Source organism: Oncorhynchus clarkii, chromosome 4 (genome assembly GCF_045791955.1).
Source record: "Oncorhynchus clarkii lewisi isolate Uvic-CL-2024 chromosome 4, UVic_Ocla_1.0, whole genome shotgun sequence".
Taxonomy (NCBI): Eukaryota; Metazoa; Chordata; class Actinopteri; order Salmoniformes; family Salmonidae; genus Oncorhynchus; species Oncorhynchus clarkii.
In genome coordinates, this window is record NC_092150.1 from 24,087,328 (window position 1) to 24,114,411 (window position 27,084).

Sequence of the window (27,084 nt, forward strand, 5' to 3'; positions counted from 1 at the left end):
AACCTGCTCCACTGCAGCCCCATCGATGAGAATGGGGGCGTGCTCGTTCCTCCTTTCCCTGTAGCCAACAATCCTCTCCTTTGCCTTGATCATGTTGAGGGAGAGGTTGTTGTTCTGGCACCACACGGCCAGGTGTCTGACCTCCTCCCTATAGGCTGTCTCATCGTTGTCGGTGATCAGGCCTACCACTGTTGTGTCAGCGGCAACTTGATGATGGTGTTGGAGCCGTGCCTGGCCATGCAGTCACGAGTGAACAGAGACTACAGGAGGGGACTGAGCACGCACCCCTGAGGGGCCCCCTTGTTGAGGATCAGCGGGGCGGATGCGTTGTTACCTACCCTTACCACCTAGGGGCGGCCTGTCAGGAAGTCCAGGATCAAGTTACAGAGGGAGACGTTTAGTCCCAGGGTTCTTAGCTTAGTGATGCGCTTTAAGGGCACTATGGTGTTGAACGCTGAGCTGTGGTCAATGAACAACATTGTCCAGGTGGGAAAGGGCAGTGTTGAGTGCAATAGAGATAGCATCATCTGTGGATCTGTTGGGGCGGTATGCAAATTGAAGTGGGTCTAGGGTTTCTGGGATAATGGTGTTGATGTGAGTCATGACCAGCCTTTCAAAGCCCTTCATGGCTACAGACGTGAGTGCTACGGGTCGGTAGTCATTTAGTCAGGTTGCCTTAATATTCTTGGGCACAGGGACTATGGTGGTCTGCTTGAAACATGTTGGTATTACAGACTCAGTCAGGGACAGGTTGAAAATGTCAGTGAAGACACTTGCCAGTTGGTCAGTGCATGCTCGGAGTACACGTCCTGGTAATCCGTCTGGCTCTGCGGTCTTGTGAATGTTGACCTGTTTAAAGGTCTTACTCACATCAGCTACAGAGAGCGTGATCGCACAGTTGTCCGGAACAGCTGATGCTCTCATGCATGTTTCAGTGTTACTTGCCTCGAAGCGAGCATAGAAGTAATTTAGCTCGTCTGGTAGGCTTCTGTCACTGGGCAGCTCGCGGCTGTGCTTCCCTTTGTAGTTTTAATAGTTTGCAAGCCCTGCCACATCCGATGAGTGTCGGAGCCAGTGTAGCATGATTCAATCTTAGTCCTATATTGAACTTTTGCCTTTTTTGACGGTTCGTCGGAGGGCATAGCGGGATTTCTAATAAGCTTCCGGGTTAGAGTCCCACTCCTTGAAAGCGGCAGCTCTATCCTTTAGCGCAGTGCGGATGTTGCTTGTAATCCATGGCTTCTGGTTGGTTCATCATAGCGCATGATGGTTTTTGCGACTGCACTTGAAGAAACTTTCAAAGTTCTTGACATGTACCTGATTGACTGACATTCATGTCTTGAAGTAATGATGGACTGTCATTTCTGTTTGCCTATTTTAGCTGTTTTTGCCATAATATGGACTTGGTCTTTTACCAAAGAGAGCGATCTTCTGTATACCACCCCTTCCTTGTTACAACACAACTGATTGGCTCAAACGCATTAAGAAGGAATGAAATTCCACAAAACAACTTTTAACAAGGGACACCTGTTAATTGAAATGCATTACAGGTGACTACCTCATGAAGCTGGTTGAGAGAATGCCAAGAGTGTGCAAAGCTGTCATCAAGGCAAAGGGTGGCTACTTTGAAGATTCTCAAATATAAAGTACATTTTGATTTGTTTAACACTTTTTTTGGTTACTACATGATTCCATATGTGTTATTTCATAGTTTTGATGTCTTCACTATAATTCTACAATGTAGAAAATAGTGCAAATAAAGAAAAACCCTTGAATGACTAGGTGTGTCATAACTTTTGCCTGTCACTGTGTACACACACTCACTCACTCACTCACTCACTCACTCACTCACTCAGTCACTCAGTCACTCACTCACTCAGTCACTCACTCACTCACTCACTCACTCACTCACTCACTCACTCACTCACCCACAGAAGAGATGTCACCATACTGCTGGTCCAGTCCTCTCCTCTCCTCTCTCCTCTTGATTGTGGCCCTCTTCAGCACTGCAGCCAAAGGTTTCACATTGTCAGCCCACAAAAAGCACACCCAAAACACAACATTTATGACACTCCAGCACAGAGAACGTGTCAGGACACACACAAGTAGATATATAAGATCATGAGGGTATTACTAACGAGGTGAGAAGAAAATGGAGAAAATAATAAACACATTTACATGCCACTGTGTTTGGTGCTTTGGGTATTGTAAAACAAGAGCAAAACAGATGCCTTTAGTAAACATGGGTAAGAGCATACATCAACATGATGTTAATAAGATATGCAGAACGATGAACCCGACTAAACTACAACTAATTGTTGTTGTTGTTGGTTCTATTCTCTCGGCTATAGCTCACACTCACAGTAAGTTTATATGTAGATCACTGGTGCAATGTCTAGTTTTAGCCATATCATACTAAAGAGTGGTTTTGAAGCACACATATAATTATATATGTCCCTATCAGGGTGAGATGAGCTGTTCCTCCATCCTCTCCTACACCCCCACCACCTTTTGGTATTGATCTAATTGATTTATTCATATTCACCTTGACTTTCCCCCTTTTAATAAGCCACTGAACCAATATTCATAGGAGTGTTTGCATGAGGCACACACTGGCTGCATCCGGTCATTGCATTTCAGTTGCTAAGGCAACATCGGCACACTCCTTAATCTAGAGTAGACTAATGCATCTTCTGCATTTACAGCTACTTTTTGTTTTCCGGTGCCAAGTTTTATTTTTGGAGGTCAGAATGTCTCGTGGTTCATTAGGAAGTGGGTTTGTGGAACAATAGCTAGGACTATTTTAGCGTTCATGTCAGATTCAGTTGTTGCAAAGGAACAAAAGATGGCAAGGAATTGTAGAATAGAAGTTGTTCCTCACCATGGTTACCGCTTGTATTCCATTCAGACAGCCTCGTGGGAGCTGTCAATCAACATTTAATAAAAACTATTTGTTTGTTGGGGGGGGGGGGGGATCATGCTTCACTTGATATGGTCATAGCTTTGTGTACTGTAAGTGTCTGGTAGGTTTAAAAGTCCATATTGGTAGTGATGTACCAGAGGTGATTGCTTTTGGGGGTACAGCATGCACAGTCCTCAATAGTCCTAAGTAAAGTTGTTTTTGAAGTGCACCACACCAGAAGCAACAACAACGGAATTTTAGGAATAGCTGTTCTTATGAAGATTTGCATCTAAATATGTCTTTGGTATACATACATTATATATATCATGATTATACACAAGCCCAGAGACATATACATACAGGATAACACACACGTTTAGAGTCTTGGGAGACAAAACTTCTCAAAATAGTTACACTCTTATGAGAAAGTAAATTACTGTCACAGTCAACCAAACAGATAGTACTGTACGTTCCAACACTCAATGACACACAATTGATACATGTAATACTTCAGGAGAGTCTGACAACGCCTATTCTTTCTCCCTAGCACTTACCTACGTAATACAATGTTATTTATGCATCACACACAGTATGATATTAATAAATGAACAATTCTTACAAAATGAAATGTTTTCTACGAATTATGTATTTCAATGTAGGCCTATGTTATAGTTACGTTTACAACATGTGGTTGACAGTCTTAGAGGACAAGAATATGATAATGAATCCATTCAGATATTCATGGCTTTAAAACAGAATCCCATGAATCCTGTACAGACAGATTAACTGTAAACTATGTAGTGATGTAAAGACAATATAACCAATCGGGCCATCTTTCCAGTCTTACCATCAAGAGCAGACGGTCCTGAATTCTTATTATCCTCTGCAAGCATCACCTCCTCTGCAAAGCAGACCCAACAAAGAAGTCTGATTCATACAGTAGAAACTTAAATATCAAGGAGATTGTGTTTCAGAGGTAACCTTTCAAAAGCAGGACGTGAATTAGATCTATAGTGTGGTACAGATAGTGGTTTCAGTACCTGCTTTGTCAATCCAGGCCCGGTAGCCATTGAGTTCCCTCTCAATCTGCTGTTGCCTCCGCAGCTTCATGAACGCCCTGCGGTTCTCAACCCGCTCCCTCTCTTTGGCAAACTCTCTGCAGGCCAAAATCAACAGGAGATAATGACTATTCTTAGACATGTTGTTCAGCGCTGACCTGACCTCCCTCATCATTCAGACACCAGGGGAGAGAAGGGGGGTACTCAACCCTTGTCTCCTTTACATGCAGTTAATTAGAGTAGATTGTGAGTCAACCTTTTATATAAAACTAATTAACTTGTGCAGACGGTGACAGTGTGAATTAAAGCTGTCAGCCACCCCAGCACAATGTGATGATGTAACGTCGACTCACCCTGAGAGCACTCCCAATACCAGGTTCAACACGAAGAAGGAGCCAATGATTATCAGAGGGATGAAGTACATGCAGTTCCAAGTGGGGCCTAAAGCATCATTGGTCTGTGGAGATACAAAACAAAGAGCTGACAATGAAGCGCACTGTATTATTATACTGTATATACAAAGTATTCACACCCCTTGACTTTTTCCGCATTTTGTTGTTTTACAGCCTGAATTTAAAATGGATTCAATTTATAGTTTTTTCACTGGCTTTCACGCAATACCTCATAATTTCAAAGTGGAATTATGTTTTTTATTTTTTTTATTTTTACAAATCAATAAAAAATTATAATATGAAATGTCTTGAGTCAATAAGTATTCAACCCCTTTGTTATGGCAAGCCTAAATAAGTTAAGGAGTAAACATTTGCTTATCAAGTCACATAAAAAATTGTATGGATTAACTCTGTATCAATAATAGTGTTTAAAAATCATGTTTAAATGACTACCTCATCTCTGTACTCCACACAAACAATTACAGTGCATTACATTTTGAATGCTTAGCAGGACAGGAAAATTGTCTAATTTACACACTTATCAAGAGAAAATCCCTGGTCATCCCTACTGCCTCTGATCTGGCAGACTCACTAAACACAAATGCTTTGTTAGTGAAATTTGTCTGAGTATTGAACTATGCCCCTGGCTATCCGTAAATTAAAAAAACAAGAAAATCGTGTTATCTGGTTTTCTTCATAAAATAAATTGTAAATTATTTATACTTTTACTTTTGATACTTAAGTACATTTAAAACCAAATACTTTTAGACTTTTACTCAAGTAGTATTTTACTGGGTGACTTTCACTTTTACTTGAGTCATTTTCTTTTAAGGTATCTTTACTTGGCTGGGCCACTCAAGGACATTCAGAAACTTGTCCCGAAGCCACTCCTGCGTTGTCTTGGCTGTGTGCTTAGGGTCGTTGTCCTGTTGGATAGTGAACCTTTGCCCCCAGTCTGAGGTTATGAGCGCTCTGGAGCAGTTTTTCATCAAGGATCTCCCTATACTTTGCTCCATTCATCTTTCCCCTTGATCCTGACTTGTCTCCTAGTCCCTGCCGCTAAAAAACATCCCCGCAGCATGTTGCTGCCACAACCATGCTTCACCGTAGGGATCGTACCAGGTTTCCTCCAGACGTGATGCTTGGCATTCAGGCCAAAGAGTTCAATCTTGGTTTCATCAGACCAGGAAATCTTGTTTCTCATGGTCTGAAAGCCCTTAGGTGCCTTTTGGAAAACTCTAAGCGGGCTGTCATGTGCCTTTTACTGAGGAGTGGCTTCTGTCTGGCCACTCTACCACAAAGGCCTGATTGGTGGAGAGCTGCGGAGATGGGTGTCTTTCTGAAAGGTTCTCCCAATCCACATAGGAAGGAGCTCTGTCAGAGTGACCATTGGGTTCTTGGTCACCTCCCTGACCAAGGCTCTTCTCTCCCAATTGCTCAGTTTGGGCAGGCGGCCAGCTCTTGGAAGAGTCTTTGTGGTTCCAAACTTCTTCCATTTAAGAATGATGGAGGCCACTGTGTTCTTGGGGACCTTCAATGCTGCAGACATTTATTGCTACCCTTCCCCAGATCTGTAACTCGACACAATCCTGTCTCGGAGTTCTACGAACATGGCTTGGTTTTTGCTCTGTCATGCACTGTCAACTGTGGGACCTTATATAGACAAGTGTGTGCCTTTCCAAATCATGTCCAATCAATTGAATTTACCACAGGTGGACTCCAATTAAGTTATAGAAACAGCTCAAGGATGATCAATGGAAACAGGATGCAGCTGAGCTCAATTTAGAGTCATTGCAAACGGTCTGAATACTTACGTAAATAAGGTATGTCTGTTTGTTTTTTTAACACATTAGCAAACATTTCCAAAAACCTGTTTTAACTTTGTCGTTATGGGGTACTGTGTGTAGATTGATGAGGAAATAAATATATTTATTAATCCATTTTAGAAAAAGGGTTTAACGTAACAAAATGTAGAAAAAGTCAAGGGGTCTGAATACTTTCCGAATGCACTGTATCTTTAAGGTCCCACAGTCGAGCAGTGAATGACAAACACAGATTCTACCACAAAGGCCAGGGAGGTATTCCAATGACTCACAAAGAAGGGCACCTATTGGTAGATGGGTAAAAAAAAAGACATTGAATATCCCTTTGAGCATGGTGAAGTTATTAATTACACTTTGGATAGTGCATCATACACACCCAGTCACTACAAAGACAGGCGTCCTTGTTATCTCAGTTGCTGGACAGGAAGGAAACCACTCAGGGATTTCACCAGGCCAATAGTGACTTCAAAACAGTTACAGAGTTTAATAGCTGTGATAGGAGAAAACTGAGGATGGATCAACAACATTGTAGTTACTTCACAATAATAACCTAATTGACAGAGTGAAAAGAACGAAGCTTGTACAGAATCCATATAATCCAAAAAATCCATTCTGTTTGTGATAAGGCACTAAAGTAAAACTGCAAAAAATGTGGCAAAGAAATGTACTTTATGTTTTTTTATTTTTATTTTACCAGGCAAGTCAGTTAAGAACAAATTCTTATTTTCAATGACGGCCTGGGAACAGTGGGTTAACTGCCTGTTCAGGGGCAGAACGACAGATTTGTACCTTGTCAGCTCGGGGGTTTGAACTCGTGCCAGAACAACAACCTCTCCCTCAACATGATCGAGACAAAGAAGATGATTGTTGACTACAGGAAAAGGAGGACCGAGCACGCCCCCATTCTCATCGACGGGGCTGTAGTGGAGCAGGTTGAGTCCACATCACCAACAAACTAACATGGTCCAAGCACACCAAGACAGTTATGAAGTGGGCACGACAAAACCTATTCCCTCTCAAGAGACTGAAAAGATTTGGCATGGGCCCTCAGATCCTCAAAGGGTTCTACAGCTGCACCATTGAGAGCATGGTTGCATCACTGCCTGGTATGGCCTGCTCGGGCTCCGACCGCAAGGCACTAAAGAGGGTAGTGCGTACGGCCCAGTACACCACTGGGGCAAAGCTTCCTGCCATCCAGGACCTCTATACCAGGCGGTGTCAGAGGAAGGCCCTAAAAATTGTCAAAAACTCCAGCCACCGTAGTCATAGACTGTTCTCTCTGTTACCGCATGGCAAGCGGTACCGGAGTACCAAGTGTAGGTCCAAGAGGCTTCTAAACAGATTCTACCCCCAAGTCACAAGACTCCTGAACATCTAATCAAATGGCTACCCAGATTATTTGCATTGCCCCCCCTCCCACGCTGCTACTACTCTCTGTTATGATCTATGCATAGTCACTTTAACTCTACCTGCATGTACATATCACCTCAATTACCTCGACTAACCGGTGCCCCCGCACATTGACTCTGTACCGATACCCCTGTACATAGACTCGCTATTGTTATTTTAATGCTGCTCATTCATTATTTGTTACTTTTATTATTATTATTATTTTTGTAGGTAGGTATTTTCTTAAAACTGCCTTGTTGGTTAAGGGCTTGTAAGTAAACATTTCACTGTAAGGTAATACCTGTTGTATTCGGCACATGTGACAAATAAAATTGGATTTGATTTGAAAAATACACTGGAGTGGTTTATCAAGACGAAATTGAATGTTCCAGAGTGACCTAGTTACAGTTTTGACTTAAATCAGCTTTGCAATATATGGCAAGACTTGAAAATGGCTGTCTAGCAATGATCAACAACTAACTTGACAGAACTTGAAGAATAAATAAATAAATAATGTGCAAAGCTCTTAGAGACTTAGCCAGAAATACTTACCCAGTAATCACTGCCAAAGGTTATTCTAACATGTATTGACTCAGGGGGTTGAATACTTATCTAATCAATATATATTAGTGTTACATTTTTCATAAATGTTTTTAAATAGTTTTTTCTTCCATTTTGACAGTACAGTATTTTGTGTAGATCATTTACAAAAAATGAGAATTAAATCCATTTTAATCCCACTTTGTAACACAACAAAATGTGGAAAAAGTCAAGGGGTGTGAATACTTTCTGAAGGCTCTGTCCCAACCCAATAAATGGAGCCCCCATGTTGTTCAACACCTGAGATCCATGAGTGTAAATCAAGTTTTGGCATCATCAACATGATTTTTGCAAAGGTACAAGTTACAGTCCTTTCTCAAGACAGGATTTAACCCTATATGGACATGCATGTCTTTGGCTCTGTTCCTTCCTACAGTCAGAGATGATTTATCCACTAATAAGAATGGGACGCCATGGGAGAGGAACCCGTGGCAGGTGTTGAGGCAGTGCAGAGCTACCTATGGAGATGTGAACAGTGTGGGCTACAGTACAGAGACCTTCCACACACCCTGAGTGCCAGAGGACAGAGGTGTTGCTGCAGGTGTCAACATTCCTCATCTCCAACAGCTCTCTCAATTATTGGTGCTACACATGTATGTGGTGAAAAACTAGAAACCTGCCCTTGTATTCATTATCATCTAAAGGTGGTGTTAACAAGATCCCAAGCAATTGCTTACAAGTCAACATGGTTATGACTAGCTCTTGACTCAAGCCAGTGTAAAACGTACTGGCTTTTGTTCCATTGACCTGCGGACCACCTTGTTTACGTGCTGCTACACCTTGGGGAGCTCAGGGCTTTGTCAGATAATGGTAGTTTTTAACAAGCTATTAGGATGTACCACAGTCATGAGCTAGGCAGAGGCTAGCTGACTGACTACAGAAATGAAACAGAGTTCAAACACACATCCCCAGTCTCACAGTTACACACATCTCTCTATTACTTACTGAGGCCAGGGAGCCTATTCTGTTCTCTACCTCCATGTGACATGTTCCCTTGTCCACGATTCGTCAAAAATCGTAATGGAATTTGAATCTGAACTTCGGGAACATAATACAGGACTATAGTGTAGATACTGGGAAAATCTGAAACTGAAAACCAAGTTCATCTGTGTTAAATAAGAGACAGAGAGAAATAGTATTGATTAGCTCTGGGCCAACATGAGAGGGGAAAGTGGATCAGGTACGGCAGTAAGTGGATTCTGTATCAGAGAATGCAATGAAAACAATAGAAAAGAGAAGCATGTGTACTCAACTTTGTTTTAGCAGAATGCAATGAAGTGGGTGGCATGGTTTATTTGTGAGTGACTTACTGAATGAGTAAGAGTCTGTGTCCACGTGTATGTTTGACTGAGTGTGTGTGTCTGTGTACAGTACGTGCATACGGTGTGTGTTCCTGTAGAAAGGAATATGAAACAGCAAACAGTATTAGAGAAAGTCTGCAGGCCTTTTTAACCAGAGCAGACTCACATTCTCTCCTTCCACTGTCTTTCTTCACTCCATAATAAATTCCATTCACCATAATGTATGTCAACATAATACAATCAAGGCAGCACTAAATCTGCTTCCATCAACTTAAATAAAGAACCATGAAAGCAGTGAGCAGAAAGTATGGCCTGGCATCTATGCTCTGTGGGTAGGCCAACCATAAACTGTGCTACACTGGTAGCCAAGCAGTGGAAAGTACATCTTTAATTCAAATCAATCAAATGTGTTTTCCACTACCTTACTGAAGATGTGTTAAGGTAATATTCCTGTGAATCTCAATCCCAGGGTATCTATGACTGTAACTGCATGATTCCCTGGTGAGATCAGTGGTTTCCAGAGGTTGTCTAGCTATATTGTTATTGACTATGTTTTGTTTATTCCATGTGTAACTCTGTGTTGTTGTATGTGTCGAACTGCTATGCTTTATCTTGGCCAGGTCGCAGTTGCAAATGAGAACTTGTTCTCAACTAGCTTACCTGGTTAAATAAAGGTGAAATACATTTTTTATTTTATTTTTAAAATAGCCTATGGCAAGCATGCTCTCCAGTGTAGTAAACACCCAGGCACTTTCATGATCAAATTAGCATTTTGATCAAATTATGTCCTTGTGTCCGCAACGGAGTCCTTTCGCCAACACAAGGCCAGGGGACTTCAACAGTCGTGGATTGGTTGCTAATTGATTCTGGCTCTGAAAAGAAAATCATGAGGAACAAGCTGACAAAATGCTCTTGCTATCCTGTTTAAAATGTTACAGTTTTAGTTTATGCTATCAACATAGTTGTGTTTTTTTTATTTCTAAATGTAGGTATTCCCCATACGTTGGCACCTGCTGATGTCCAGTTACTAATAGCCCTAGGCATGAATGGATTGGACGTTTTATTACATTGTTTTGCATCACCATCATTAACAAGCATCAGAGGTTTCAATAGACTGCCTTTCACATTCACAGTGACAACTACTCCACTGTAATATTACCATGAGGTGGGGAAAGAGGAAGAGGCATTAATGACGATAATTGATTCAGCTGGCCGAGGGAGGTAGAGGGTAACATGATTGAGTTTGTTTGAGTTGGGCAGGCACATGATCAGATCAGGGAATTACTACACTGTCTGTCTGAGCTCCTCCTGAAATAGACAATGCCTTCTGCAACATAACACCAGCCAGGTACAGTATTGGTAGTTTGGTACTGGGATGTGCTGAGGAAAATGCTTGGTGACATCATCTCAATCAAACAGAATGTGATGTATGTATGGAGAACAGGAGGAGTAAACTCTTAACCTGGTCCTTGATACACTAATACAACTGCTCCTCCCAGTCCAGCCACTGGCCCCTTTACATGTTGTATTTAATGAATCGAGGTACAGTATAATATTGAGGCAGTGTTATGCTTCGTATACTATAATATGAACAACTGGCAGCAGCAGGTAGGGAGAGTAACAGTATATATGATATACAGTATATAGGATAGTATTCTTACTATCCTATATAGATCAGATCAGGGAGAGTCCCAAGAGAATGTGTAATGAATTGGAAATCAAAAGTTGTGAAGCAACAATCAGACATGCAAGAATCATCCCAATACTCTGTAGTGTCAACAACATCATCTCAGTCATTTCATGTTGCTTGCATAATCTGAGAGAGAAAAGCAGAATGGAATCAAAGTCTCATACTAGCTTCCACAAAACTAATCGGAAACCATCCGCTGCATGGAGCAGTAATTCCAGATGATTCAGTCAAAAGAATTTGCACTCAGTATAATGTACACTGAGTGTACAAAACATTAGGAACACCTTGCTACTATTGAGTTGCAACCCGTTTTGCCCTCAGAACAGCCTCAATTTGTCAGGGCATGGACGCTACAAGGTGATGAAATCGTTCCACAGGGATGCTGGCCCATGTTGAATCCAATACTTCCCACAGTTGTGTCAAGTTGGCTGGGTGTCCTTTGGGTGGTGGGCCCTTCTTGATACACACGGGAATAGGTTGAGCGTGAAAAACCCAGCAGCGTTAAAGTTCTTGACACAAACCAGTGCGCCTTGCACCTACTACCATACCCCATTCAAAGGCACTTAAATATTTTGTCTTGCCCATTCAACCTCTGAATGGCACACATACACAATCCATGTTTCAATTGTATCAAGGCTTACAAATAATTATTTAACCTGTCACCTCGGCTTCATGTATTGAAGAGGATTTAACAAATTACATCATTTCATAGCTTTTAACTGGTTTCACTGGGTCAGTCTATGTCATGGAAAGAGCAGGTGTTCCTAATGTTTTGTACACTCAGGGTACTGTATGTCCCAACACACTTAAAATTACTTTCTTAATGGTATCATCATTTCACTATTGTCCTGACGATAATTCACTGATTATTGTTCTCAGTCTGAATGCATCCAATCTGGCATAAAGAGTGCAACTGATAACTCGAAGAATAGTATCAGCTTAAAATGTCTGCCAGCAACATCCCAGCTCTGCCAAATCATGCCCATGTGTTTAGGATGTAATTGAGTGTGATTAAATAAGGAGGGTCAGTGGGAAGAGGGTAGTAGTGAGGCAGTGGAGGCAGGTGACTGGGAGATTAAGAGTATAATTGACCTGATCTCACTTTGCAGCCCATTCACTGCACTTAATTACCCAACTCTCTTGGCACAGACACACTCCACTCTATATGCTGTGTGTGTATCATTGTGTAATGCTTCCTTCATTTGATTCCTCAAGTACAGTGTGTAATCAATTGGGTTCATAAACACAGAACAGGGAATCAGCTGTAAAAGGATGTTTGAGTGCGTCCCACAACAAATATCAGACAGTTTTAGTAATGACTGGTAAAAATAGGTGTTTGGAGTAAGGAGAGGTACAACAATGTCTGTGTCCCCAATGACGCAAAGGGTTTATTCAATTCAACCAAGCAAAGGCTAAATCAAACCAATGTATCAAAGGATGACATAACCAGGTCAAATAATAGGCCTATTTTCCCCATTCAGAGGACAGGACATGGTTATAGAGAAACAGATGTGACTCACGTTGTAGAGCACGGTGGTCCAGCCCTCCATGGTGATGCACTGGAAGACAGTGAGCACAGCAAAGAGGATGTTGTCAAACTGGGTGATGCCGTCGTTGGGGCCGATCCAGGTGTCATGGCAGGTGTACTTGTCAGGGCACTTCCTTACCCCACACGGGAACTCTGACTCAGACTTGTCCACCGTCTCATTCTCTGACAGGGGGACAAGAGAGAATGAACTTCCTCAACTGGTTCATAATGACCATATTGAGTCAGAGTCCATTAAATGCTCCGCAGGCTAGGCTGGAGATTTAACAAAAGGATGCAAACCAGAAATCCATCTCACTAATCGTGTTTTTCCAATGAGAGATGGGATGACTTTATAGAAATGTCTCACTTGTGAGAAATGACTCGCATCTACTGGAGATGCATGAATAAGTACCACAATATGATGATTATAGTGTAATGCATGACTCAATCAATGAAGTGAGCAGCAGTAGCAACTCTCTGTGTAAAAGTCCTTTCTTGAAAGATGACGTTATTATTATGCTATTTGACTTGTGCAATGTGTCATTATAATAAATTGTCTCTCTAAAGCTAATAGTCAGGTAACTAAGGCCCCCTTGTACAGTGAGGTCCCCACATAACCTTTATGATGACATCATCTGAAACATTACACTACAGCTGCACTATTAGAGCTAGAAACACAAGCATTTCACTGCAGCAGTGATAATATCTGCAAATCTTTTTACGCAACCAATAAACCTTTGATTTCATTCCAGAACACTCTCCCCTGGCTAGAGTCATGTGACCTAGTCAGCCAATCACAGGCTGTACCTGGTGGGGATCTCAAACCCCCAACATAGTATGTGATTTAGTTGGACACAGAGGTGCAGAGAGACAGATCACAAGATCTCACCACCTTAACTACACTCATACTGGATATTTCCTGACCAATGACCCAAGCCCAGCTCAGTTAATCCCTAACATTGTGTCACTGAGTCATCATAATGCTTTAGCAAATGTACATTATACTAGGGGCATTGGTAGACACAATGTAAGTAACCTAATTTATGTCGTTCTGAATGTTTCTGCTGATCCTACAGCTATTGTATGCAGCAATCATGTGTCTACTGTATACACCAGATTCATGCTGTTAGCACTGATGCTGTGTGCCCTAGTAGGAAGTACACTGTGGGCAGCTTTCCCTACACTAACATAAATAACATGAGCAATGAAAACAAGCAGGTATCCCAGAAAAGTCCTCAAAATAGCCCACATTAACATATGTAGCTTAAGAAACAAGGTTTGTGAAATCAATAACTTGCTAGTAACAGATGACATTCATATTCTGACTATCTTTGAAACTCACTTAGACAATACATTTGATGATACAGCTGTAGCAATACAAGGTTATAACATTTACAGAAAATAAATGCCAGTAGTGGAGGTGTTGCTGTTCATATTCAGAACCTCATTCCTGTAAAGATTAGCGAGGATATCGTGTTAAATACTGTTGAAGTAATATGGTACAGGTTTATCTGTCTCACCTAAATCCCATTATTGTGAGAAGCTGTTATAGACCACCAAGTGCTAACAATCAGTATCTGGATAATCTGTGTGAAATACTTGATAATGTATGTGATATCAACAGAGAGGTATATTTTCTGGGTGATTTAAATATTGACTGGCTTTCATCAAGCTGCCCACTCAAGAAAAAGCTTCAAACTCTAACCAGTGCCTAAAACCTGGTTCAGGCTACCAGTCAACCAACCATGGTAGTTACAAACAGCACAGAAATGAAATCATCAACACGTATTGATCACATCTTTACTAATGCTGCAGAAATGTGCCTGTAAGCAGTATCCAGATCCATCGGATGTAGTGATCACAATATAGTAGCCATATCTAGGGCCTAATATAGTGTATAAGAGATAATAGAATATGTTTTGTAGTGATTCCTATGTTGTTGATGTAAAGAATATTTGTTGGTCCGTGGTGCGTAATGAGGAGCAACCAGACGCTACATTGACACATTTATGAAATTGCTTATCCCAGTTACTAATAAGCATGCACCCATTAAGAAAATGACTGTAAAAACTGTTACATCCCTGTGGATAGATGAGGAATTGAAACATTTTATGGTTGAGAGGGATGAGGCAAAAGGAATGGCAAATAAGTCTGGCTGCACAACCGATTGGAAAAAGGACTACAAATTGAGAAATCATGTGAATAAACTGAATAAAAAGAAGTAGAAACTACACTATGAAACAAAGATAAATGACATCAAGTAAAATGACACATAGTAAAAAGCTTTTGAGCGCCTTCAATGAAATTTAGGGAAAAAAGGCCAAATCAGCTCCCTCATTCATTCAATCAGATGGCTCATTCATTACAAAACCGACTGATATGCAAAGTACTTTAAAGATTTTTTCATTGGCACGATTAAAAAACTTAGGCATGACAAGCCAGCAACAAATGCTGACACTACATATCCAAGTATATCTGACCAAATTATGAAAGACAATAATTGTAATTTTGAATTCCGTAAAGTGAGTGTGGAAGAGGTGAAAAAAGTATTGTTGTCTATCAACAATGACAAGCCACCGGGGTCTGGATGGACAATTACCGAGGATAATAGCGGAAAATATTGCCACACCTATTTTTTTTAAATATTTTGTATTTATTTAACCTTTATTTAACTTGTCAAGTCAGATAAGAACCAATTCTTATTTACAATGACGGCCCACCAAAAGGCAAAATGCCTCCTGCGGGGACGGGGGTTGGGGTTAAAAATGTAAAATAAAATATAGGACAAAACACACATCACCACAAGAGAGACACCACAACACTACATAAAAAGAGACCGAAGACAGCAACATAGCATGGCAGCAACACATGACAACACAGCATGGCAGCAACACATGACAACACAGCATGGTAGCAACACAACATGACAACAACATGGTAGCAACACAACATGACAACACAGCATGGTAGCAACACAACATGACAACAACATGGTAGCAACACAAAACATTGTACTGTTGTGCTGTTGTCTGGGCACAGACAACAGCACAAAGGGCAAGAAGGTAGAGACAACAATACATCACATAAAGCAGCCACAACTGTCAGTAAGAGTGTCCATGATTGAGTATTTGAATAAAGAGATGGCACTAAAATTGTCCAGTTTGAATGTTTGTTGCAGCTCGTTCCAGTCGCTAGCTACAGTGAACTGAAAAGACGAGCGATCCAGGGATGTGGGTGTTTTGGGGACCATTAACAGAATGTGACTGGCAGAATGGGTGTTGTATGTGGAAGATGAGGGCTGAAGTAGATATCTCAGATAGGGGGGAGTGAGGCTTAAGAGGGTTTTATAAATAAGCATCAACCAGTGGGTCTTGCAACAGGTATACAGAGATCATCCGTTTACAGAGGAGTATAGAGTGCAGTGATGCATCCTCTAAGGAGCATTGGTGGCAAATCTGATGGCCGAATGGTTAAGAACATCTAGCCACTCGAGAGCACTCTTACCTGCCGATCTATAAATTACATCTCCGTAATCTAGCAAGGGTCGGATGGCCATCTGAATCAGGGTTAGTTTGGCAGCTGGAGTCAAAGAGGAGTGATTACGATAGAGGAAACCAAGTCTAGATTTAACCTTAGCCTGTAGCTTTGATATGTGCTCAGCAGAGGATTTGCCATATCTTCAATTTAAGCCTACTAGAAAGTGTGTGCCCTCAGGCCTGGAGGGAAGCTAAAGTCATTCCACTACTGTCAGGATTCACCTAGGGGTCATGATTTGGGTCTGTACAAATGTTTGATGTATTAGAATAATTGATTATGCTTATGTTATATTAATAGAATGGGAGGGGTTATAAGACCCCAACCCTCCTTACATTTATAGGGTCCTAACCTACAGATTAACATATATATATATATATATATATATATATATATATTCATTATATACAGTGCCTTGCGAAAGTATTCGGCCCCCTTGAACTTTGCGACCTTTTGCCACATTTCAGGCTTCAAACATAAAGATATAAAACTGTATTTTTTTGTGAAGAATCAACAACAAGTGGGACACAATCATGAAGTGGAACGACATTTATTGGATATTTCAAACTTTTTTAACAAATCAAAAACTGAAAAATTGGGCGTGCAAAATTATTCAGCCCCCTTAAGTTAATACTTTGTAGCGCCACCTTTTGCTGCGATTACAGCTGTAAGTCGCTTGGGGTATGTCTCTATCAGTTTTGCACATCGAGAGACTGAATTTTTTTCCCATTCCTCCTTGCAAAAAAGCTTGAGCTCAGTGAGGTTGGATGGAGAGCATTTGTGAACAGCAGTTTTCAGTTCTTTCCACAGATTCTCGATTGGATTCAGGTCTGGACTTTGACTTGGCCATTCTAACACCTGGATATGTTTATTTTTGAACCATTCCATTGTAGATTTTGCTTTATGTTTTGGATCATTGTCTTGTTGGAAGACAAATCTCCGTCCCAGTCTCAGGTCTTTTGCAGACTCCATCAGGTTTTCTTCCAGAATGGTCCTATATTTGGCTCCATCCATCTTCCCATCAATTTTAACCATCTTCCCTGTCCCTGCTGAAGAAAAGCAGGCCCAAACCATGATGCTGCCACCACCATTTTGACAGTGGGGATGGTGTGTTCAGCTGTGTTGCTTTTACGCCAAACATAACGTTTTGCATTGTTGCCAAAAAGTTCAATTTTGGTTTCATCTGACCAGAGCACCTTCTTCCACATGTTTGGTGTGTCTCCCAGGTGGCTTGTGGCAAACTTTAAACAACACTTTTGATGTATATCTTTAAGAAATGGCTTTCTTCTTGCCACTCTTCCATAAAGGCCAGATTTGTGCAATATACAACTGATTGTTGTCCTATGGACAGAGTCTCCCACCTCAGCTGTAGATCTCTGCAGTTCATCCAGAGTGATCATGGGCCTCTTGGCTGCATCTATGATCAGTCTTCTCCTTGTATGAGCTGAAAGTTTAGAGGGACGGCCAGGTCTTGGTAGATTTGCAGTGGTCTGATACTCCTTCCATTTCAATATTATCGCTTGCACAGTGCTCCTTGGGATGTTTAAAGCTTGGGAAATATTTTTGTATCCAAATCCGGCTTTAAACTTCTCCACAACAGTATCTCGGACCTGCCTGGTGTGTTCCTTGTTCTTCATGATGCTCTCTGCGCTTTTAACGGACCTCTGAGACTATCACAGTGCAGGTGCATTTATACAGAGACTTGATTACACACAGGTGGATTGTATTTATCATCATTAGTCATTTAGGTCAACATTGGATCATTCAGAGATCCTCACTGAACTTCTGGAGAGAGTTTGCTGCACTGAAAGTAAAGGGGCTGAATAATTTTGCACGCCCAATTTTTCAGTTTTTGATTTGTTAAAAAAGTTTGAAATATCCAATAAATGTTGTTCCACTTCATGATTGTGTCCCACTTGTTGTTGATTCTTCACAAAAAAATACAGTTTTATATCTTTATGTTTGAAGCCTGAAATGTGGCAAAAGGTCGCAAAGTTCAAGGGGGCCGAATACTTTCGCAAGGCACTGTAGTTTTAGAATTGTTCCACAGTTGTTTGCTCTTTCTCTCTCTTATAATGTGTGACTGAGACAGAACTCTGCAGGGGAGTGTGGGAGATAAGAGACTACTCAGACATTTCACAATAAATCAACTTTGGGGAGGGGACATTTATTGCCTAGCTTTTATAACAATGAAACTTTATGTTTGTATAGCTATGGATGCAGGGTTATGGTCTCAGGAGTAAAAAGGTAATTACGTAGTCAGTGACATCACTAAGGCGGGACTTCGGTTTAATAAAACAACTTGAGACCTTGTGTTTGATGCAGAACTTACTCAGCAACATTCGTGCTATGTTCCTGTTTGTCAACTTCTGTCTGCAATTGCATTAATAAAGGTTTTTGAATTATTTAATTAAAGATATTGTCATAATGCTAATTTTACCAATGAGCCAATGATGATTGACAAGGAGGAAAGGAACAAACCTAACACTACCCAAGAATAGTAAAGCCCCCTTTACTGGCTCAAATAGCCGACCAATCACCAACCCTTAGTAAAGTTTTGGAAAAAATAGTGTTTAACCAGATACAATGCTATTTTACAACAGACTTTCAGCACGTTTATAGGGAAGGACATTCAACAAGCACAGCACTTACACAAATTACTGATGATTGGCTGGGAGAAATTGTCTGGCCCAGGAGTGTGAAGGTGAACGGAAAGGCAGTGGAGCAACGAACCGCCCTTGCTGTCTCTGCCCCTCTCTCCACCGGGATTCTCTGCCTCTAACCCTATTACAGGGGCTGAGTTACTGTCCTACTGGTGCTCTTCCATGCCGTCCCTAGGAGGGGTGCTTCACTTGAGTGGGTTGAGTCACTGACGTGATCTTCCTGTCTGGGTTGGCATCCCCCCTTGGGTTGTGCCATGGAGGAGATCTTTGTGGGCTATACTCGGCCTTGTCTCAGGATGGTAAGTTGGTGGTTGAAGATATCCCTCTAGTGGTGTGGGGGCTGTGCTTTGGCAAAGTGGGTGGGGTTATATCCTGCCTTTTTGGCCCTGTCCAGGGGTATCATCGGATGGGGCCACAGTGTCTCCTGACCCCTCCTGTCTCAGTCTCCAGTATTTATGCTGCAGTAGTTCATGTGTCGGGGGGCTAGTGTCAGTCTGTTATATCTGGAGTATTTCTCCTGTCTTATCCGGTGTCCCGTGTGAATTTAAGTATGCTCTCTCTAATTCTCTTTTTCTCTCTTTCTTTTTTCTTTCTCTTGGAGGACCTGAGCCCTAGGACCACGCCTCAGGACTACCTGGCATGATGACTCCTTGCTTTCCCCAGTCCACCTGGCCGTGCTGCTGCTCCAGTTTCAACTGTTCTGCCTGCGGCTATGGAACCCTGACCTGTTCACCAGACATGCTACCTGTCCCAGATCTGCTGTTTTCAACTCTCTAGAGACAGCAGGAGCGGTAGAGATACTCTCAATGATCGGCTATGAAAAGCCAACTGACATTTACTCCTGAGGTGCTGACCTGTTGCACCCTCAATAACTACTGTGATTATTATAATTTGACCATGCTGGTCATTTATGAACATTTGAACATCTTGGCCATGTTCTGTTATAATCTCCACCCGGCACAGCCAGAAGAGGAATGGCCACCCCTCATAGCCTGGTTCCTCTCTAGGTTTCTTCCTAGGTTTTGGCCTTTCTAGGGAGTTTTTCCTAGCCACTGTGCATCTACATTCCTTGCTGTCTGGGGTTTTAGGCTGGTTTTCTGTACAGCACTTTGAGCTATCAGTTGATGTAAGAAGGGCTTTATAAATACATTTGATTTGATTTGATGATAACATACGCACTATACACACACGCACACATGGATCTTGTGTTGTAGATACGTGGATGTGGAGTATGGGCCTGAGGGCTCACACTTAGTGTGTTGTGAATTCTGTAATCAATGTATTGTAAAATTTTTAACATTGTATAACTGCCTTCATTTTGCCGGATCCCCGGTTAATGGGGATCCATAATAAATACAAAATACAAATACAAATCCTCCACCCTGGACTTCCTAACCGTGTGTTAGTGTGTGGATGACAACACAAGCTCTTTCACCTATTCCATCAATTCACTTCATATGTCTGTCTGTCTGTCTGTCTGTCTGTCTGTCTGTCTGTCTGTCTGTCTGTCTGTCTGTCTGTTGTGTGGTAATAAATGTGTGTTTTGTACATCTGTCTGTCCTACTGGTCATTCACCTTTCAAACCCAAGGGATTGTACCTATATCTAAACTGGCACCGCTAGCGGAGTCTATCGCTAGTTGGTGGCACTCTTTGAGATACAGTTAGATACTGTATTAAATCTAATATCTTTGAAATGCAGTAAAGGAATATTAGAAGGCATTATATAACTCTTTAATGTATCAATCCACTGAAACAGTCTGTCAACATCAGAGGACATTTTGTGACCAAGTCAAGCCATGAGTGATATTGAACAAAAGATGAGTTTATGTATTTATCAGGTGAGGACAATCTGTTTGAAAATGTCATTTGAGAGGACAGCTAATTTCATTATTTTCTCTATCTGTGACAACTCAATGCCTATCATGTGAAAAACTGAAGGAAAATATCCCACAGTAAGGTTGTTTTAAGACCACACTACCTGAATAACAAATTATGTTCAGGCGTTAACCCTTTATGTAGATCTTTGTAAATAGAACTGTGTAACCCACTTAACTATAACATGATCCGTGCAGCGAGGCAATAACATCTATGACTTTATAATTCGTCTAGGTATTGAGCTGCTATATTGTGGGGTTTAATTACATAGGCAGTCATTGTGGCTGTGATTACACTTACAGGTGCAGCCAAGCATGGTATTGTGTGTTTCAGGTCTGTTGCGTAACACAGTTGGGTCGTTCCAAGAAAAGAGTGCCTTTTGCGTATTTTAAGTAGAAATTGTGCACCAATATTGAATTTTAAAAGTATGTTATATAAATTGACCTTAGTTCTTTTGTTATGTCTTTGTTTTAGTATGGTCAGGGCGTGAGTTGGGTGGGTTGTCTATGTTCTTTTTTCTATGATTTGGGATTTCTGTGTTTGGCCTGGTATGGTTCTCAATTAGAGGCAGCTGTCAATCGTTGTCCGTGATTGAGAACCATACTTAGGTAGCCTGGTTTCACTTTTGAGTTGTGGGTGCTTGTTTTCCGTGTTAGTGTTTGTGCCGCACGGGACTGTTTCGTTTGTTTCAGTATTTCACGTTATTATTTTGTAGTTTAGTGTTCTTGTTAATAAAGTAACGTTATGGACACTTCCACGCTGCAAATCTCTCTTACTACTCATCAGAAGAAGAGGACGAGTGTTACATGAACTGCCCTTTAATATAGATCACATGGAGAATTATTAAATCCCTTTTTTATGAATAAAGGCTTGTTAATTAAAGTGCAAAATTGTTCCTCTGTCAACCCTGTGCCACTTCTAGGAAGATTTTAACACACTTAAGTTCCACCATCATTGTAAAGCCTTAGTTATTTTGTTGCATAGAGAAAGTAATTTCTGAAGATGATTAATTATTTCATATGATTAGTGATTAGTGATTCATTTACATATGTCCCTCATTTTAAAGGCAACCCTGTTATGTGAACTGAATTATCTTTTTAATGTCGTGACTCTATTCCTTAAAAAAAAAAATTCTAAAGAAACATTGAACATCTACTAGTCAAATCATAGAGTTAAAGCAGGTGAACTGGTTCTACTCTTTCTGGCCATTTTCTGGTGTTTTGTGGTGGAAAACGGAGTGGGTCGAGCATAACCTGTCAACCCTGTTACCCACAGACAGGCTAGAAATGTTTTAACAATTTCATATTTTGTTGTGAAGCCTGCATTCAATTGCCACCCCCTGTTGCGTACTACAAGCTTCCATTCCCCCTGTCACAAGGGGATTTCTGGCTGATTTAAGAAGAAATCGTCAACCCTGTTACAGTCAACACTGTTACAGTCAACACTGTTACAGTCAACACTGTTACTTTATTTGTCACTTAATAGGCAATTACTAAAGTCATTTTTATATTTACCCTCTTGAGATGGGGAAAAAAAGTGCTCTTCATGACAGAATGTTTATGAAAGAAGTTACACTTCTCAAAACAAGGCACCGATTTGGTGGAACGACCCAGCTATTATCAGCCGGACCAGCATTCAGTCCACTGGGCGGGCGGGTGGGAGGAAACAACAGTGAACCATTACAGGACGTTTGTATAGCCTATCATTACAGCTGAGGGAAGCCTCGCAGAAAATAATCATCTGCTCATTGTGTAGACGCAGTATAAGCCTGCTGAGAAATTATCAGCTTGAAGAATGTTTATGATGATGTACCCGAAATGTTTACATATAACAGAGTTAATGATCACCTCAGCACGATATTAATGTAGGTGTTAAAAAGATTCATTGAAGCTAGGTGTTTAATTATGCAAGCATAGGCTATATGCAAAGTAAAGGTATAAAATAACACAACAGATTCAGCCTCATATAAAGTGACACTGACTGCTACAGAAGCATCCCAAATTGATATGCAGAACATTGAGTGCCCTGGATTACTGTAGACGTAAGGGGATCTCGCTAAAGCCCACTCTCTATTTGAGTGTGTCCCAAATGGTCCCTATATATTCCCTGGTCAAAATGTGGTGCACTATAAAGGGAATAGGGTGGCCATTTGGGACGCATATTCTGTCTTACCTAGGATATTGGGCATGGGCAGACAGGTGCTGTGGAGCTTCCCGCTGTAGAACTCCAGGCCGATGATGGCAAACATGAGAATGGCGAAGAAGAGCAACAGGCCAATCTGGAGCAGCGGCACCATGGCTTTCATGATAGATTTCAGGACTATCTGCAGGCCTGGTCACACACAGAGAGATAGAGAGACAACCATCATGTGTCGTCAGTGCCAACAATGAGTCACAGCTCCAAACAATTATGGATGGGAAGTGTGGGAACTCCTTAGAGCAGATAGTGTCAGCACTCTCACTTAGACAGCACTCTCACTTTGGATAATACAACACTTCCACGAAGACATTGTTGCCCGTCCTCATTCTGGGAGTGGTTTTCAGTTTGACTCAGTTGTGGTCTGCCAACAAAATAACTAATTAGGAATTAACTTTACAGACTCCAAAATGAGGTTGGGCAGATGTACTGCAAACGCCAGAATAACAAGTAAAAATACCTATATACTGTACAGAATTCCAAATATATACTGTATATATAGACAGAGCAGATCCATGGACATCCATCCAGTATATGTGATCTGGTGGTGGAGGCTACTCACTGGGGATTCCAGAGACCAGTTTGAGGGGTCTGAGCACACGGACGGCCCTCAGGGTCCGCAGGTCCACTGGGATGTTCATGTGAGCTCCCGCTGTGGCCAGAATCCTGCATATATATATATACACACACACACACACACACACCACAGAGATAATTATTAAATCAGTTATACAGCATTAATATCCAATTAATATTTCAAAGAGAATGTAATATGTGAAACATTATCTGAGTCTGAATCAGGTATTGCATGATACAAAGAAATGCATGATAGATTTCTTTGTGTAGATCCAGGACCCATCATGACTGAACCTATCCCATAGTGGGGGGAGGGGGGGGGGGGGGGTACTTGTAGATAAAGTACTTGTAGTATTCATCACATCAGTTTCCCAAATAAACATGACACTTCATCATTACACAGTCTGATTGTCTCTAATTAAACTCAGGCAAAGCTGGGCCAATTGTGCACCGCCCTATGGGACTCCCGATCACAGCCAGATGTGATACAGCCTGGATTTGAACCATGGACTGTAGTCTATTTCATTGAGATGTAGTGTCTTAGGATATTAACTTACAAATGTATGAATGAGTAATACTTGAATCTTAAAAACAATGAAATAGCATTGGTCAAGATTCAAGAAACAGGATTGACAGATCAATATTTCAGTGAAATGGTCCATTGGTGTAATTCTGCTCCTACTCTGTTTAAAGCTAACACTCGGCAGCTATCCTAGCACTTAATCTCTGGATCTTATAATCTGAGTCATCTGTCACATGTGTGCAGCTAACCACATTAGTTATATTTTCTCATCAGACTGGAGTACAATGAGACCAGCCATTAAAGATGTGACCCACTCAAAAGGTTCAGGAGCAGCAGGGAGGGGAAGGGGCTTCTAGGGTTCAAGCAACCTGGTTTCACTGGTACACCAGGCAGCGAATGCAGGAGAAAACAAGTCCTATTTTTGTCTGCACTGCGTAGGAGGAAGGCACTGACAAATTCTATTTAGGAAATGAAGACTGCAGCTAGTACGAGGAAGAGAGAGAGAGACAAGGTTCCTGTCTGTGTAAGTGGGCGTTCCCTCTCTCACATGAGCATACGTTCCCGCTCACATGGGAAAGCATCCCCCCCCCGCATGCTCAGAAAAAAATAGCCTGTTAGATGTCTTTCTCTACCCCCTGGATAAATGGTGCAGTCCACAGGCTCCAAGTAAATATCAGCTAGTACCTGGAACAGATGTGAAGCAGCTCATTATAAAATGCAAATGTTATCCTTTCTTTGATGTGCCTCCTAATAGGAGGCAACTTATTGGAGATGCAGTGCAGCAGGTACAATAGACATAAAGGAGGCTGGTGCGTCCTGGCCCCTCCTCTCCTCCTTCATCGCTCCTTCTCTCCTCTACGTTATAGTGGCACTATGCTGTGCACACTTGGGGGGGAACAGAGCCTCCGCCCACTATTTTCACCTCACCCCCTTTCTCTCTTACACACTTCCAGTGAGATCCACTCTACACCATAATAGGAGATCTAGACAACCCACGGTCACCCCTCCCACTGCTTTTGACCTGGTTCCTTTCTGCCCTTCCCCTCTCTTTGTCCAGATCTGACAGCACGGCAGTGTTGCAGATGATGCAGCTGCAGTAGATATGACGTCATAAAACATAGAAGTGATCCCTTTTTTCAACCATTGTTAGTCCTAAATCTCAATGTTGTAATGTCCTGTTAACTGTGTTACACAGACATAATACAGATTATGTTGAATAGGGCACAGATCATATTATGGTCTGAAAAGAAGAGCTACAGCCATATTTTGGTGAGGATTAGCCACGTCTAGGATGTCAGCCATTTTAATTAAGACTAAGACTATTACTAAGACTATTAAAATAGCACATCCATACAGAGATGATATTATTCCACCTGGGATGAGCCTCCTCCCCTTCACCAAATCATTACCAAATCTGGGCTGCTCTTTAGTTGTTATGGAGACGGGGGGGGGGGGGGGGATCTAGGAGCTAAAAATGTCATCCCCATTTAGTCTGCTGATGGACTTCCTGCTCAGGCAGACACCCTTGTGATTTGTGAGAAGCCAGCCAGGTGAGCTGTATTCTAGTCTGGTCTATATTAGTGGACAGAGAGAGTGGCCACTGGGCAGGTGCACGTGTAGGCTAGGTACATTCAACAGAAGGCATTATAAAATAAAGAGCAAATCTATGTGGGTGGTGCACATTTCTACAATTGAGTATTCCATTCAGCAAATACAGTTTACACAACAAAATTCAGAGGCAACAGCGTTAGTTTTTTAAAACCTTGTCAGCTTGGGAGCATAATGCGGCATGTTAAAACCCTGTGAGGAGTAAGGACACTGTGGGAGGCTTTAGAAGGAATGGAGGCTCTTTCTTTGTGCTAGAAAGCAGAGCAGTGTGGGAGTACCTCAGCAACACAAAGCCTGGGTAAGGACAAATCCACTGTCAGTTTCACTGCATGCCAGGGAACATCTACTGTCACTGACTTTACTACATCATGCCAGAAAACAAAAGCTGTTCACTTTGGCACTCAGCTGCAGAATTCACACTCATTACTGATCCTATACTTCTCCATGTCTGATAATTATCTGCTGGTGTCAACAATGTGACACAACTGTAAATCCATAGACAAGTAACTGCCATAACACTTCACATGACAGTGACATAAAGTACAGATGTAGGATCTTAAAGGGATACTTTGGGATTTTGGCAATGAGGCCCTTTATCTACTTTCCCAGAGTCAGATGAACTTGTGGCTACCATTTGTATTTTTCCGTGTGCAGTTTGAAGGAAGTTGCTAACTAGCGCTAGCACAGTTGCTAACTAGCAATAGGGTATCTATAGGTATCTGCAGATACCTATAGACTTTCAGTCATTGCACTAACGCGAGTTAGCATTAGCTTGCGAAACTACCTCTAACTTCCTTCATACTGGACACAGAGACATAAAGATGGTATCCACAAATTAATCTGACTCTGGAGAAGTATTGTACATGCTGGACCTCATTGCCAAAATCCCGACGTATCCCTTTAATTTGAGCCAGTTTGCTATAGCAGGAAAATAATCCTGCAGCAACATGAAATATGAATTATTATGCAGATTATAATTAACTGTCACGTCGTGTATGTAGGTGGCAGGAAAGTCAAGCGCAGGAGAATTAAACTTGGTATAAATGGAGTATTTTAATAACTTAAAACAAACTCCAAAACCAAAGTCCATAGTAAAATAAATGTGGGTACAAAAACCCGTCGCACACCAATCCATAAAACATCAACATAACAATAAACAATCTCTGACAAGGACATGAGGGGAAACAGAGGGTTAAATACACAAATATTCATGAATGGGATTGGAACCAGGTGTGTAAGAAGACCAGACAAAACCAATGGAAAATGAAACATAGATCAATGATGGCTAGAAGACGGGTGACGTCGAACCGCCGAGCACCGCCCGAACAAGGAGAGGCATCGACTTCGGCAGAAGTCGTGACATTAATAGACATTTTTATAGGGGTTGATACATTTTTTGTAAGGGAAAATCAAGTCTATTTCAAA

At 41.5% G+C, this 27,084-nt stretch overlaps 1 protein-coding gene across 1 annotated transcript in view; it reads right to left on the reverse strand.

Annotated features, from left to right (window-relative positions):
• LOC139407631 (voltage-dependent R-type calcium channel subunit alpha-1E-like) overlaps nucleotides 1–27,084 on the reverse strand; it is a 138,791-nt gene that overhangs the window by 32,909 nt on the left and 78,798 nt on the right. The window contains exons 5-12 of the mRNA XM_071151463.1: nucleotides 23,515–23,618; nucleotides 22,929–23,087; nucleotides 12,676–12,866; nucleotides 4,314–4,417; nucleotides 3,943–4,058; nucleotides 3,750–3,803; nucleotides 2,882–2,923; nucleotides 1,929–2,006 (exon numbers count right to left, since the gene is read on the reverse strand). Coding sequence (XP_071007564.1) covers nucleotides 1,929–2,006; nucleotides 2,882–2,923; nucleotides 3,750–3,803; nucleotides 3,943–4,058; nucleotides 4,314–4,417; nucleotides 12,676–12,866; nucleotides 22,929–23,087; nucleotides 23,515–23,618 — 848 coding nt within the window. The remainder of the gene's footprint in view (nucleotides 1–1,928; nucleotides 2,007–2,881; nucleotides 2,924–3,749; nucleotides 3,804–3,942; nucleotides 4,059–4,313; nucleotides 4,418–12,675; nucleotides 12,867–22,928; nucleotides 23,088–23,514; nucleotides 23,619–27,084) is intronic.